The following is a 12,320-nucleotide window of genomic DNA, read 5'->3' on the forward strand; positions in this document are numbered from 1 at the left end:
TCCCCGGCGGATTCTTGCACGTCGCTATTTACCTCCGCGGATCCGAAGCGCATACGGCGACGAAAATATATTTGCCACGAATTACGGAGCATCCAGAAAATTTTGAACGCGCATCGAGATTCGGAATTGTATTTTTCGAAGAGTAAAGTTTCTATTTTTATTCATTTTTTTATTAATATTTTACTTTACGCGTTTCCCTTGTTTCCTTTCACGAATTAAAATTGTTTCGAATTATTATATCGAGTAAAGATAAAAATAAAATAAATAATACTTATGACATATTTTTTATCGACGTTATGTAAAAATACGCTTTTACGAAATTTTCTGCATTCCAAAAAACAGATTTTAAATAATTTGTATAGAGACAAAAATATACGTTACTTTAGATTTAAATTGTTCTGTACGTTTCATGCCTTTTTGGTGCCGACAAACGCGTGTCGTAACTAGATCCACGAACGACTGACACTTTGCAGAAAAAGATCCATCCATTTCGTTCGCCGATGTAATGGAATTACAGCGATTCAGCGGAATATCCGTATATGTCCCGACACAACGGTCGATTCGGCGCTTTCTCGAATTACTACGTGTAATACGAATTACTTCGTATATCCGCTTGTGGATGCATTTGGATCTCATGGCACGTCCGTATACATGTGTAAAGATTGCTGACGCAAGAATTGCTGGCGGAAGAATCGTAGAACGATCTCGATAAAACGAACTTCGAATGACTGTAGTTATACGTATTTTCGTCTTAAGAATTATTTTTTGAAAAAAATAATTGCAGTTCTTTCAATCGAATTAATTTCAATTGAAGAGCAAAGCAGAAGAGACATGTTTTTTTAACATGTTTATAGAAATTGTTGAAAATATTTGCTAATCTTTTTGATTTAGGGGGCAGCCGCGGCTTGAAAAACTGCGCAAACATATATATATATATTCTCTTCGGGATCTTGAAGATTTTGAAAGTAAAGATTGCTGACGCAAGAATTGCTGGCGGCAGAATCGTAGAACGATCTCGATAAAACGAACTTCGAATGACTGTAGTTATACGTATTTTCGTCTTAAGAATTATTTTTTGAAAAAAATAATTGCAGTTCTTTCAATCGAATTAATTTCAATTGAAGAGCAAAGCAGAAGAGACATGTTTTTTTAACATGTTTATAGAAATTGTTGAAAATATTTGCTAATCTTTTTGATTTAGGGGGCAGCCGCGGCTTGAAAAACTACGCAAACATATATATATATATTCTCTTCGGGATCTTGAAGATTTTGAAAGTAAAGATTGCTGACGCAAGAATTGCTGGCGGAAGAATCGTAGAACGATCTCGATAAAACGAACTTCGAATGACTGTAGTTATACGTATTTTCGTCTTAAGAATTATTTTTTGAAAAAAATAATTGCAGTTCTTTCAATCGAATTAATTTCAATTGAAGAGCAAAGCAGAAGAGACATGTTTATAGAAATTGTTGAAAATATTTGCTAATCTTTTTGATTTAGGGGGCAGCCGCGGCTTGAAAAACTACGCAAATATATATATATATATATATTCCCTTCTTGAAGATTTTGAAAGAATGAATATATCTTACGGAACGCGCCCATCCCACCTTGAACGCTCGGTAGCCTTGGAAAGCTCATACATTTCCGAGCGTGCCCGAGCGATTCGCGCGACTGGAAAATACCTCTCTCCGGAAGCTGAGGCTGACTACAACCATTATTTGTTCTAGTTCGCCGTCGTCGTGGCACACAGCCGCCCGATTCCTCGTATATACCCTCGTAGCATCTCCCTCCAACCCTCTTTCCCCTCTCGCGCGACCATTTTCTAACCAGACCTGGATCCCACCTCTTCTCCGGCTGGCCTCGAGCAACCATCCGCGACCTCTCCATCGTCCTCCTTCTCCACCGTATCTCTCCCTACGCATTTCGCATATCCCCGAAACCTCCGTCCCTTTCATCCCTTTCGTCCTTCCCCTACTTGCCGTCTCCTCTCAACCCCCTATGCGCGCTCCCGTCCCCGTTCCTCTTCTCCTCTCGTCGCACTACGTCTATTTATCCACCTAGCGGTATGATATTACACCCCGGGGCACACTTTGGGGATTCTCCCACCCCCGATAGCGGGGAGTCGAGGGCACCCTCCGGAGAGCCACGCCCAATCGCGAGCCGGCAGTCGGTGCACCACCGCTCTCCGGCTGTTTCCAGAGCCGAGTCCATTGGCCCGCGCTGACTTTGCGTCATCGCCACCCCGTCGTACTCGCCGGCACCTGCCACACCGCGTGTGTTTCACGGATGAGGCTTTTCCGCCGCCGACGCGACGGGGTGGCGAGGAGACGTGTATAGGGGAGGAAAAAGGAAAGGCAATGGAAAACCGGTTGGTTTCTAGTCGACAAGACGGGAGAGAGGCTCGCGAGGGTGGAACACGAAGAGGGTGTTGAAATTTAGAAGGCTTCATTTGCTCCATTCTTCGACCGTCACGCCGCGCCAAACTGTCGCGGATACGCAACGCTTATACTACTTCTTTTCTCTCTCTCTCTCTCTCTTTCTTCGTTCTTTCTTATATCCTTTTTCGCTCTACTTGCGCGGATTTTCTCGAAAAAATCTGATATTAGATTCTTCGCGAAGGGTTTTAGTCTGAAAAATGGTTTGTATATATACACGTACTGTGTTGAAATATTTTTGCGAAAAAGACCCGTTTTCTTGACACATCAGACACGAAAATCTGAATAAAATTTTAGAAACGTGTTATGCTTTATTCATAAATTCGATAATAAAAACTGCGATACATCTAACTGTCACTGATAATTTTGCATTTATATTTTTTATTAAGATATCTCCATGTTTTTTATTTATTTAATTTAATCGATCATAATTAAAGTGCGATAAAAACTGTCTAATATTTATGGACATTAAAATGAGAATCTGAATATATATAATTACCATATTTTTAATTTAATATTAATATGATATATAATTAATAATTCTATTAATATCAAATTAATACAGTATTATATATTTTAAAGCTCTTCGAGATTATATAATACATTTTTTCTTGCATTGTTTTATATGACTCATTGTGTCGAGTCTCAAAATATCGCAGAGGATATAGTCGATTAAAAAGTATTATAATGATAAGACGAACGATATCGCGAATAGCGCAAATCTGGGTTAAAAGGGCGACCTCGACACGAAGGCTTTTGTAGATTTGAGAGGAAGGGTCTAATGTGAAGTTCCCGTCATTCTCTGAGTACGTTGAGTACCGCAGATGACGCAAACTCGTTTGCAAGATATTCTTCGTAAAGAGCATTCTTGAAAAACATGCGCTCTAACAACTTACCCTCTCGTTCACGGGCCTACTCGCGGATGAATTATGAGAAAGGAAAAAACTAACGAATTCTCACAACATGTTTAATCACGATGCAATACAATATAAACAATTTGTATTTAATAAAGAATCGCAGAAAAATGCTGCGTCGAGACATTCAAGATTAGTATAGATTATTTAAAAATGTTTTTCTCTTAATTTTTTATCTGCATATAGTCTTAAAATAAATACGATGTAATAAAATTAAAATGTCTGCACACAATTTTATCAAGAGATTTAGTACACAATTTTATCAAGAGATTAAGTCAAAAGTGAGAGAGATAAAACAGATTATTATCGTTGATTTATATATGTATGCATAAGATTGAAAGACCGATTTTTCTGAAAACAGCTTTTTCTCTCCTGTGCATTATATAAAGGTATTCAAGAGCCTAAGCTTATTACATAAGAGGAAAGGACGACTGAGATCGATCGATGCGCGATTTTCAACCTTAATAGCAACGCAATTTCGTTGATTCCGAATCGCTGCAAATGTTTAATAACCCGCAGCGCACAAAGAGGAATTAAAATCATAAAGGGCTAACGTTGATAATATCTTCAAGTACAATTATAGAAATAGTGGTTATTATATGCGATATTAAGGTATTGTATTATTTTCAATCATTTTCAAGTTCTCTTTTTATCGCACAGGATGAAATTAACTAATTATACACAGAGAGAATTTTCTCTTAGAATTTATTCTGAAAATCATGGTGTGAGAGAATATTATAGGAGAATATATTCCCTGATTAATATTTACCACAATAAAAAATATTAATATCTACCACAATAAGATATAAAATATGTTCGATTAATTTTACTATGTACATATCTATATTTTTTATTGTGGTAAATATTAATCAGAGAAACTTTTATAAATTTCTTCCAATACTATATTGTTCCACGATTACCATAATTTTCGGGGTAAATTCTAAGAGAAAATTCTCTCTATGTAAAGAGACAAAAATACTTAAATACATAAATATAATATTTAATTCTATATATTATTTTTATGTGTTGTTACAATTGTTTCAAATCTTTAAAAAAAAATACAAAAATTAATTTAGGAGACTATACTCCCTTCCTTTCTGGATTTAATAAGATTAAAAATCCAGATTGTATAAAACATTTATTTATAATATAAATAATATTTAATATAATATTATAATAATTATATTAAAATGTTTATATATTTATTTATTTCAATATGAAAAAAATGTATAATTGTATGCAAAAATATATAGATGTCATTTTTAATTCTATATTATTGATTATTTAATTCTATAGATTGATTGTTGCATTATTGCAGTATATGTTCAAAACAAAAAATTCTGTATAATAATTTGTGTAGTGAACAAAAAACTGTATAATATAACAATAATGAATTGAATTTAAATTTTTCGAAACGGAGAAAAATCAGGCTTTTTATTTAAATAAATAAATATATATATATATATATATATATTACTTCCCAAAAGTTTAAAAATTTTCTAAACAATTGATTTGTTTTAAATATTCTTCAATAAAAAAGGGGGGAAATATGCTAATAATAAAGAATTGAATTTTTCGAAACACAGAAAAATCAGACTTTTTATCTAAATAAATAAATATATATATTACTTCCCAAAAGTTTAAAAATTTTCTGAACAATTTACTTGAATTAAATAATCTTCAATAAAGAAGGGAAAAAATATGCTAATAATAATGAATTGAATTTGAATTTTGCGAAACAGAGAAAAATCAGACTTTTTCTCTAAATAAATAAATATATGTTGCTTCTCAACAGTTTAAAAATTTTCTGAATAATTTATTTGTTTTAAATATTCCTCAATAAAAAAGGAGGGAAATATGCTAATAATAAAGAATTGAATTTTTCGAAACGGAGAAAAATCAAACTTTTTATCTAACTAAATATATCTACATATATGTCACTTTCCAAAAGTTTAAAAATTTTCAAAACAATTAATTTGATTTAAATAATCTTCAGTAGAGAATAAAAAAAATAAGGTAAAATGTTTGCATCATTTTTGTCTCCTCGGATTAGGCAATTCGCCACTTTGCATCGCGGCGTGCTTCGCGCGCGAGAGTATAAGCGGACAAGGTACTCACCCCTACGTCGCAAGTAGTATTCAGCCGCACAGGGGAGACGCGGAGTCTTTACTCCGCTAATAGCCGCACAGGCAATTAAACGCGGCGAATACATAAATACACGTCATTAACTCGCCGCTCAAAGAGTTTGCCAGGGCGATTAGGTCTTTTAAGGTCCAGCGCACGCCATTCATTCGGCCCTTACTCGTCGAGACGCAATTTTCAAACTCTTCTTTTATATGCACACGCAATATATATATCAGAATCTATATACATGTATGATCTCAAAGTTCGAGGTTTTTTTTCTTTTAACGTTAAGATATCGAGACGGTTGTTCACGCCTTTCGACAATTAATTCTAAGAAACTTGTATATAACATAAGAAATAAAATGAGAGTTTCTCTTATCCCTTATGATATTCTGAATAATTTCTATCTTGACAGAATTATCCCTTTATTTCTGTTATAATTGCGATATACTTATTCCATATACTATTCAATGCGATCTCTCTTTACAACATGCATGTGAATATACATTGTTTTTATTTGTGACTAATTTGTATAAAATAATCTTGCCTTACCTTGTACGATGCATCTATAACCGCATTCGCCGTGCGACTATTTTGAAGCTCTCCAATTTCCTCGAATTGATCCTGATGAAACAGTCGACAGTCTCTGAAGAAGATTTCCTTATAATATCTTCATCACACACTGAAATGTGGAAAATATATTTGTTATTAGCAACTTTTTTCTGCAAAGTTATGAACTGTGAGGTATCACTCGCGCGTATAAAATACGTTATGATACGAAAATGGCTAATCATGACGCGATCAAATTGGCACATTGAGCGCCACCTGTCGGAAAGTCGTGAAACTAAACGCGGCGCTTTTTGGAATATGGCGGCGCCCTTGGTAGTGATATTTTATTAGGTTATGATCTTTTTAATCATATTAAATAAAGAAAATATATTTATCATATCTGCGGTCTATAACAATCATTAATATATTGATGCAAACTTAATAAATAATAAATATACACAAGATACGAAATATATCGATATAATAAGGAATATCGGCAATTTGTTTGATAATACAAATTATATCACAAAAATGTCGATGTTACGTGCTGTCTTATTTAAATGTCATAATAATTCTTTGATAATTTCAAGGTGATTAAATTGATATACATTTTTTATATTATATTTAATTATATTGCGTGCCCAAATATCTAAGAAAAAATATAGGCATAAAAATATAAGCCATCATACTACACTGTTGATGATGTAATTATTTAATATGATAAAAGTTAGGAATGAACTATATTAAATCAATTTTAATAAAATATTTCAGATATCCGCTACAGAAATATTTTTTACAAGGAAAAAGCCAAAACATATGGGGAATAGCAAAACGTGAATTCACTAAAAGTACTCAAAAGTGTACCCAAGAAAATGTGAATGGATCAAAGTTTGCCTCATATATTTTTAAATTTGGTCTTGGTGGACTTGGAGTAACAACTGCTTGTATTTTGAGATCACATAATCATGTCGTGCTCTGTAGAGAAGCTAAAAGAATTAGTGATGTGACATCTGATGAAACTCCTGAACTAATTTTTGAATGGTCAAAATTGTTTAAATATTTATATCCACATATTTGGTATCTATTGCTAGCATTATCAGTAAGTATTTGTAATTTATAAATCACATACATATAAATAATAATATTTTTATTTTATATTTATAGAGTGCATTAATAGTCGCACTGTTAAATATTCAAATACCTCAGTGTGTTGGAAGTGTAATAAACGTGCTCACGGAAATATGTAAGAACAAAAGCGATTCTACAAAGCAAATTATCTTGCAACTGACTCAACCAGCTTTTATTTTGGCTCGCATGTATATCACGCAAGTATGTAACATAAATCAGATAATAATAAGTATATAACAAATATGGAATCTTTTTGAATCAAAGATCACAAAATTAAATATTTTTATCTGTATGAATTTTAATATTTTTCCAGGCATTTTTCACCTTTGTATATATTTATACACTTTCTCATGTGGGTGAGAGAGTTGCAGTGAGTTTACGTCAAGATTTGTTCAAATCAATTATCATGCAAGACATAGAATTTTTTGACAAAACACGTTCTGGTGAAATAGTAAATCGATTGACTAGTGATATTCAAGACTTTAAGAGCTCATTTAAGACTTGTATTTCTCAAGGCTTGAGAAGCTTTACACAAATTATTGGCTGTGTCATCTCTGTAATAGTGATATCACCACAATTAACTACTCTTGTAGTATTTAGTTTACCTACATTAATTTTTATTGGTACTCTCTTGGGAAAAAGTTTACGCAAGTTATCTATGGAGGCTCTAAATCAAATCGCAAAATCGACTGCTGTTTGCGAAGAAGCTATACAAAATATTCGAACGGTATTGCAGATAGTTTCCTAATAAAAGTATGCTATGAAATTTTTATATTTCACACTTTTTATTTTTCTTACCAGGTAAGAGCTTTTGCTGCGGAAGAGAAAGAGGCAGAAAGGTTTTACAAAGAAGTTGAACGTTCATCTGAGCTTTACGAAAGATTAGGTTTTGGTATAGGCTTCTTTCAAGCAGGCACAAATTTATTACTTAATGGTATTTTACTTTCTACGTTATATTTTGGCGGGCAGTTGCTTTCTACAGGAGAATTGTCTCCAGGAGGTTTAATGGCATTTTTAATGGCTACACAGACTATACAGAAGTCTCTAGGTCAATTGTCTGTGCTTTTTGGAACTTTTGTTAGGGGACAAAGCGCAGGTGCCAGAGTTTTCCAGGTATTCTCATTCAAATTATGCAGTTTTGCTTACACAAGAGAAAAAGTTTTAAAAATTATAAATATTTGTTATAGTTTCTAGATATGCCACCTTCACCAATGATGACCAGCGGTGATATAATCACGGATAAGTCTCTGGCGGGAAATATAGTTTTCAAAAATGTAAAATTTAGCTACCCCACTAGACCGGATCACATTGTTTTAAAAAATTTCAATTTACACATTCCCTCTGGTAAAACTGTGGCTATTGTTGGTGCCAGTGGAAATGGTAAATCAACTGTGGCTGCATTATTAGAAAGGTACAAATTATAACAATCATATACAATATTTTGCTTCAGATTCACAGAAAGATATATATACTATATACATAATGTAAATGTATAAAATTATTATAGATTTTACGATGTTGATGAGGGCTCTATTACTATTGATGGTCGCGATATTAGATCTCTCAATTCGAGTTATCTCAGAGGTATCGTTTTTGGCTATATAAATCAAGAACCTACTTTATTTGCTACCAGTATCATAGAAAACATTAGATATGGGAGACAAGATGCAACGGACGAAGAGGTAATTTAATATTGCAATTATAGCATTATTACTATATGTAACATTTTATAATATATTTAAATATTTTACTTGATCATCATTCCAGGTCATTGAGGCAGCTAAAGAAGCAAATGCACATGAATTTATAACAAAGTTTCCAGACGGTTACGCGACCGAGGTCGGCGAAAGAGGCACACAGCTCTCTGGTGGACAAAAGCAACGAGTTGCGATTGCCAGGGCTTTGCTAAAACAACCATCTGTTTTAATTCTAGATGAAGCTACAAGGTACAAGTAATAAACTGATGTAAGATTCATCTCTATGCTTATCTATTTTTTTCTATTTAGTGCATTAGATTATGAAAGCGAGAGAGTCGTTCAAAAGGCGATTGAAAATGCTACGAGAGGTAGAACGGTACTTGTAATCGCTCATAGATTAAGTACTATTAAAGGTGCTGACGTAATCGTTGTATTACAACGCGGTATCATAGTGGAGGTATGTTTTAATCGATAAAATTAATGTAATACCGTGCGCTCATTATTAGAGAGATAATATATAAATATTATATAACACTTTTCTCTCTCCTTCTTTCTCTTGTAGATGGGCACGCATTCGGAATTGATTAAACGAAAAGGCGTTTATCATACACTAGTAAACGAACAAGAAAAGGAAAATATATGATAATAATATGTATTTAAAAAATATGTGTACTATATTTATACAAACAATTAATATTAACGGTGATAGTTCATTATTTATTCTCATTTTCCGTTTCGTAGAATAATTTTTCCTTTGTATCTTACATAAAGTATGTAAGTGAACTTGTACATATAGATTGTATGTCAATGTATGTATTACGCTACCTCAGAAACGGGAAACAAATTTCGAATTATAATAAATTATTATTTTCTCTAGATATTTATAATGTATCTTATCACACATTTTTTATCAGTGATATATCCCAACAAAAACATATACTTTATAAATGCATGTATAATATTAATTATTTGTGATCGGAGCATCTTGCTCAATAAAAGGTGATGCTTCCGTGCTATCCTTACCATTTTGTGTTATCAAATCTGTGTCTGAAATAGCAGGAAGATCTTGTTTCGTGGGAGTTATGGTCGTAATATCCATCGATGCAGTTAAATGTTCCAGAGTCAAAGTGGGCTGTGTCGTAGGTGCTAAATCTAAAGTGTCAATATGTTTGGAACCATCTTCGATTACTTCCGGCGCATCTAAGTCGGGATCAATGAGTTTACTATCAATCGAAGGAGAAGTTTTGAATAGTTCTTTCGTGGCGTATTGATCGTCGTTGATATCTGTTTGTGGTGATAAAATTGCAGATGCCGATGTAGGAGATAATGTATCAAAATCATTACTTGGACTATCTGTGGTCGCAGATATATCGCTTAATATTGGTGTTGGGTTTTGATCAACCATTTCAGCATTAGAATTTGATGGTGCCATTATTCCATCATCATTACCATATTGTTCTGTAGTTACACTCTGCATTTCTTCATATGATTTAGATGATGTTCCACTAATGGGAGGAAATTCCGGTATATTACTTATTGTTGATGTCTGATATGAATTGACTGCTTCAGTCATATCCTGCGTTTCTTCATCTACTTTCAATGATTTATCATTGATTGAAGATAAGTCTGGTGTATTGCTTATTGTCGATGCTGAATCAAAAGCTTCAGTGTTTGAATTTGGTAATGTTACTCGTTCGTCATCGTTATTTTTGTATTGTTCCGTTGTTTCACTATCAATGTTAGAATTTATATCTGTACTATACATTGAAGGTAAGTCTACTGGTGGTATCGTGTCGGCTTTCTCGTTATTTATTTCTTGTGCGCTTTCAGTCGGATTCGATGCTTGATTGAACATTTCACCATCAGACACTGAAATGTCTTGATTTGGATGTGTGGGCAATGAACTCGCTTTGTCTAAATCACCATCATTACCTCCGTTGTCTATTGATAGTGGATTATCTGTTATGCTTTCAGGAGCAGAGATAATATCATCGTAACTCTTGGGTTGTATGCTTTCTTCTCTTGTCAAAGAATCAGTTTCACTATTTTTGGATATTCCTTCGTTTTCTTCTGTAGCTCCATCAGAATTTAATGATTCCACATTATCATCTGGCGCATCTGGTACACAAATTACGGAGTCTACCGAATCATTGTTCTCACAATCTGACACGACGGCGCAGATTTCTCTGATTGCTTGATACCCCGTGTTTCGCGGGCACTTAAAGACGCTCTGGTGAAGTCTATGTCCGTTCGTGTCGCACGTGTAAAACATAGAACAGTGATCGGGCACGGGAAACCGGCCGGGTCTCATGCAATCTGGCACCTTAACGTGTTCATAATATTCGAGATCATCCGGTTGAATGATGCTGGGAGTTAATTTACTTGAATCGTAGTAGGCGCATCGTTGTAGACGATTGTCGAAGATCTGTCCGTTCGCACACTGTGCCAGGATTGACTTGTCGCGCTTGCAGATATGGTAATACAGAAGACTAGTGCAGTGCGGCTTTAAAATGTTGACGCCACATGATCGTCCATTCTCAACGTGAAGCACCTTACCGCCACCGGGTACACCTAGACAACGTCCTTCCTCCTGGTCATAATACTGATTAAACTTGCAATAACGTAATGCAGTGGGATTAATCGCTCGTCGATGCCGAAACACTTGTAGTTCAACGGTGCTTTCTTCCGCGTTAATATTCTGTAAAAATTATGTCTTTAAAATATATACAAAAAAAAAATATAGATTAATAATGAAATAAAAGTGTAATGCCTAATATAAAATTTATCCATTACATTCTTCTTATTCAAAAAATGCATTTAAATATACAAATATAATAAATATATTTGCAATTTATTTGTTTTATATTTTAATAACTTTTTGAAAATAAAATTTATACAATTTTTTAAATAATGAATTCTAACTGTATATTTTTAGAAATCAAATATATAAAAAAGTACTTACTTTATAATCGTTCGATAAATAATATACTACCGCAATTAATAGTACAATTCCAAGCGGTAAAAATCGGAATATAATCTTCGTAAATGAAGTCATGATGCAGAGCAGCTCGTCTTTCGACTGTATATCTTCCAGAACACTGATTTAAATAAATCGTTTCTGTTTTTTCAATTCTCACGAGATGGCAATATCTTGAAAGAACTTATTAAAGGAGAAATATGCAGACATATTTTCATATCAGAAACGTGCCAATTAATAAACACACAATGAAAAATGTTAATGTAATTTTCGGTTCATATAGTCTCGAGCTTTCCAATCAAGACGATAATAACGAATTTTAGATTAACGAATGTTCTTATTTCCGCGTTTATATCAGAAGAACGAGAGATAATGGACAAATGTGAAATCGTACAAAGCGCATTAAAGTATGCATGGATGGTATAGTTTACAGTTTCGCGATAAATCGTTCAAGGTCGACTGAGTCATAATTACGGCATTCAAAACTTGATCACCTAC

General features: G+C 33.6%; 3 protein-coding genes across 3 annotated transcripts in view; 1 reads left to right on the forward strand and 2 right to left on the reverse strand.

Annotated features, from left to right (window-relative positions):
• cue (Low-density lipoprotein receptor repeat domain-containing protein cueball) overlaps positions 1-6,182 on the reverse strand; it is a 69,389-nt gene extending 63,207 nt beyond the window's left edge. The window contains exon 1 of the mRNA XM_029318542.2: positions 6,024-6,182. Coding sequence (XP_029174375.2) covers positions 6,024-6,037 — 14 coding nt within the window. The 5' untranslated portion in view covers positions 6,038-6,182. The remainder of the gene's footprint in view (positions 1-6,023) is intronic.
• Positions 6,183-6,377: 195 nt separating this feature from the next.
• LOC114942816 (mitochondrial potassium channel ATP-binding subunit) lies at positions 6,378-9,725 on the forward strand. Its single transcript, XM_029318260.2, has 10 exons — positions 6,378-6,610; positions 6,792-7,119; positions 7,185-7,349; positions 7,462-7,875; positions 7,950-8,261; positions 8,336-8,559; positions 8,656-8,830; positions 8,916-9,094; positions 9,155-9,302; positions 9,408-9,725. The coding sequence occupies exons 1-10, from the start codon at positions 6,552-6,554 to the stop codon at positions 9,486-9,488; spliced, it is 2,085 nt and encodes a 694-aa protein (XP_029174093.2). The 5' UTR covers positions 6,378-6,551; the 3' UTR covers positions 9,489-9,725.
• LOC114942818 (uncharacterized) lies at positions 9,482-12,292 on the reverse strand. Its single transcript, XM_029318263.2, has 2 exons — positions 11,808-12,292; positions 9,482-11,543 (listed from the first exon to the last, which is right to left on the reverse strand). Exons 1-2 carry the CDS (start codon positions 11,898-11,900, stop codon positions 9,807-9,809), a joined length of 1,830 nt encoding a protein of 609 aa, XP_029174096.1. The 5' UTR covers positions 11,901-12,292; the 3' UTR covers positions 9,482-9,806.
• Between the last annotated feature and the right edge of the window lie 28 nt (positions 12,293-12,320).

The sequence above is a fragment of the Nylanderia fulva genome, unplaced genomic scaffold (genome assembly GCF_048542155.1).
Source record: "Nylanderia fulva isolate GAGA-0341 unplaced genomic scaffold, ASM4854215v1 Scaffold2, whole genome shotgun sequence".
NCBI classification, from domain to species: Eukaryota; Metazoa; Arthropoda; class Insecta; order Hymenoptera; family Formicidae; genus Nylanderia; species Nylanderia fulva.

What these genes read in the sequence shown, in the direction of transcription:
- LOC114942816 (XM_029318260.2), top strand. Translation starts at nt 6,552, where the DNA reads ATGTCGATGTTACGTGCTGTCTTATTTAAATGTCATAATAATTCTTTG. An exon ending in GTGGCTGCATTATTAGAAAG is followed by an intron (nt 8,560 to 8,655) that starts GTACAAATTATA and finishes AAATTATTATAG; the next exon opens with ATTTTACGATGTTGATGAGG. An exon ending in AACGCGGTATCATAGTGGAG is followed by an intron (nt 9,303 to 9,407) that starts GTATGTTTTAAT and finishes TTTCTCTTGTAG; the next exon opens with ATGGGCACGCATTCGGAATT.
- LOC114942818 (XM_029318263.2), bottom strand. Translation starts at nt 11,900, where the DNA reads ATGACTTCATTTACGAAGATTATATTCCGATTTTTACCGCTTGGAATT. An exon ending in ATTTATCGAACGATTATAAA is followed by an intron (nt 11,544 to 11,807) that starts GTAAGTACTTTT and finishes TAATTTTTACAG; the next exon opens with AATATTAACGCGGAAGAAAG.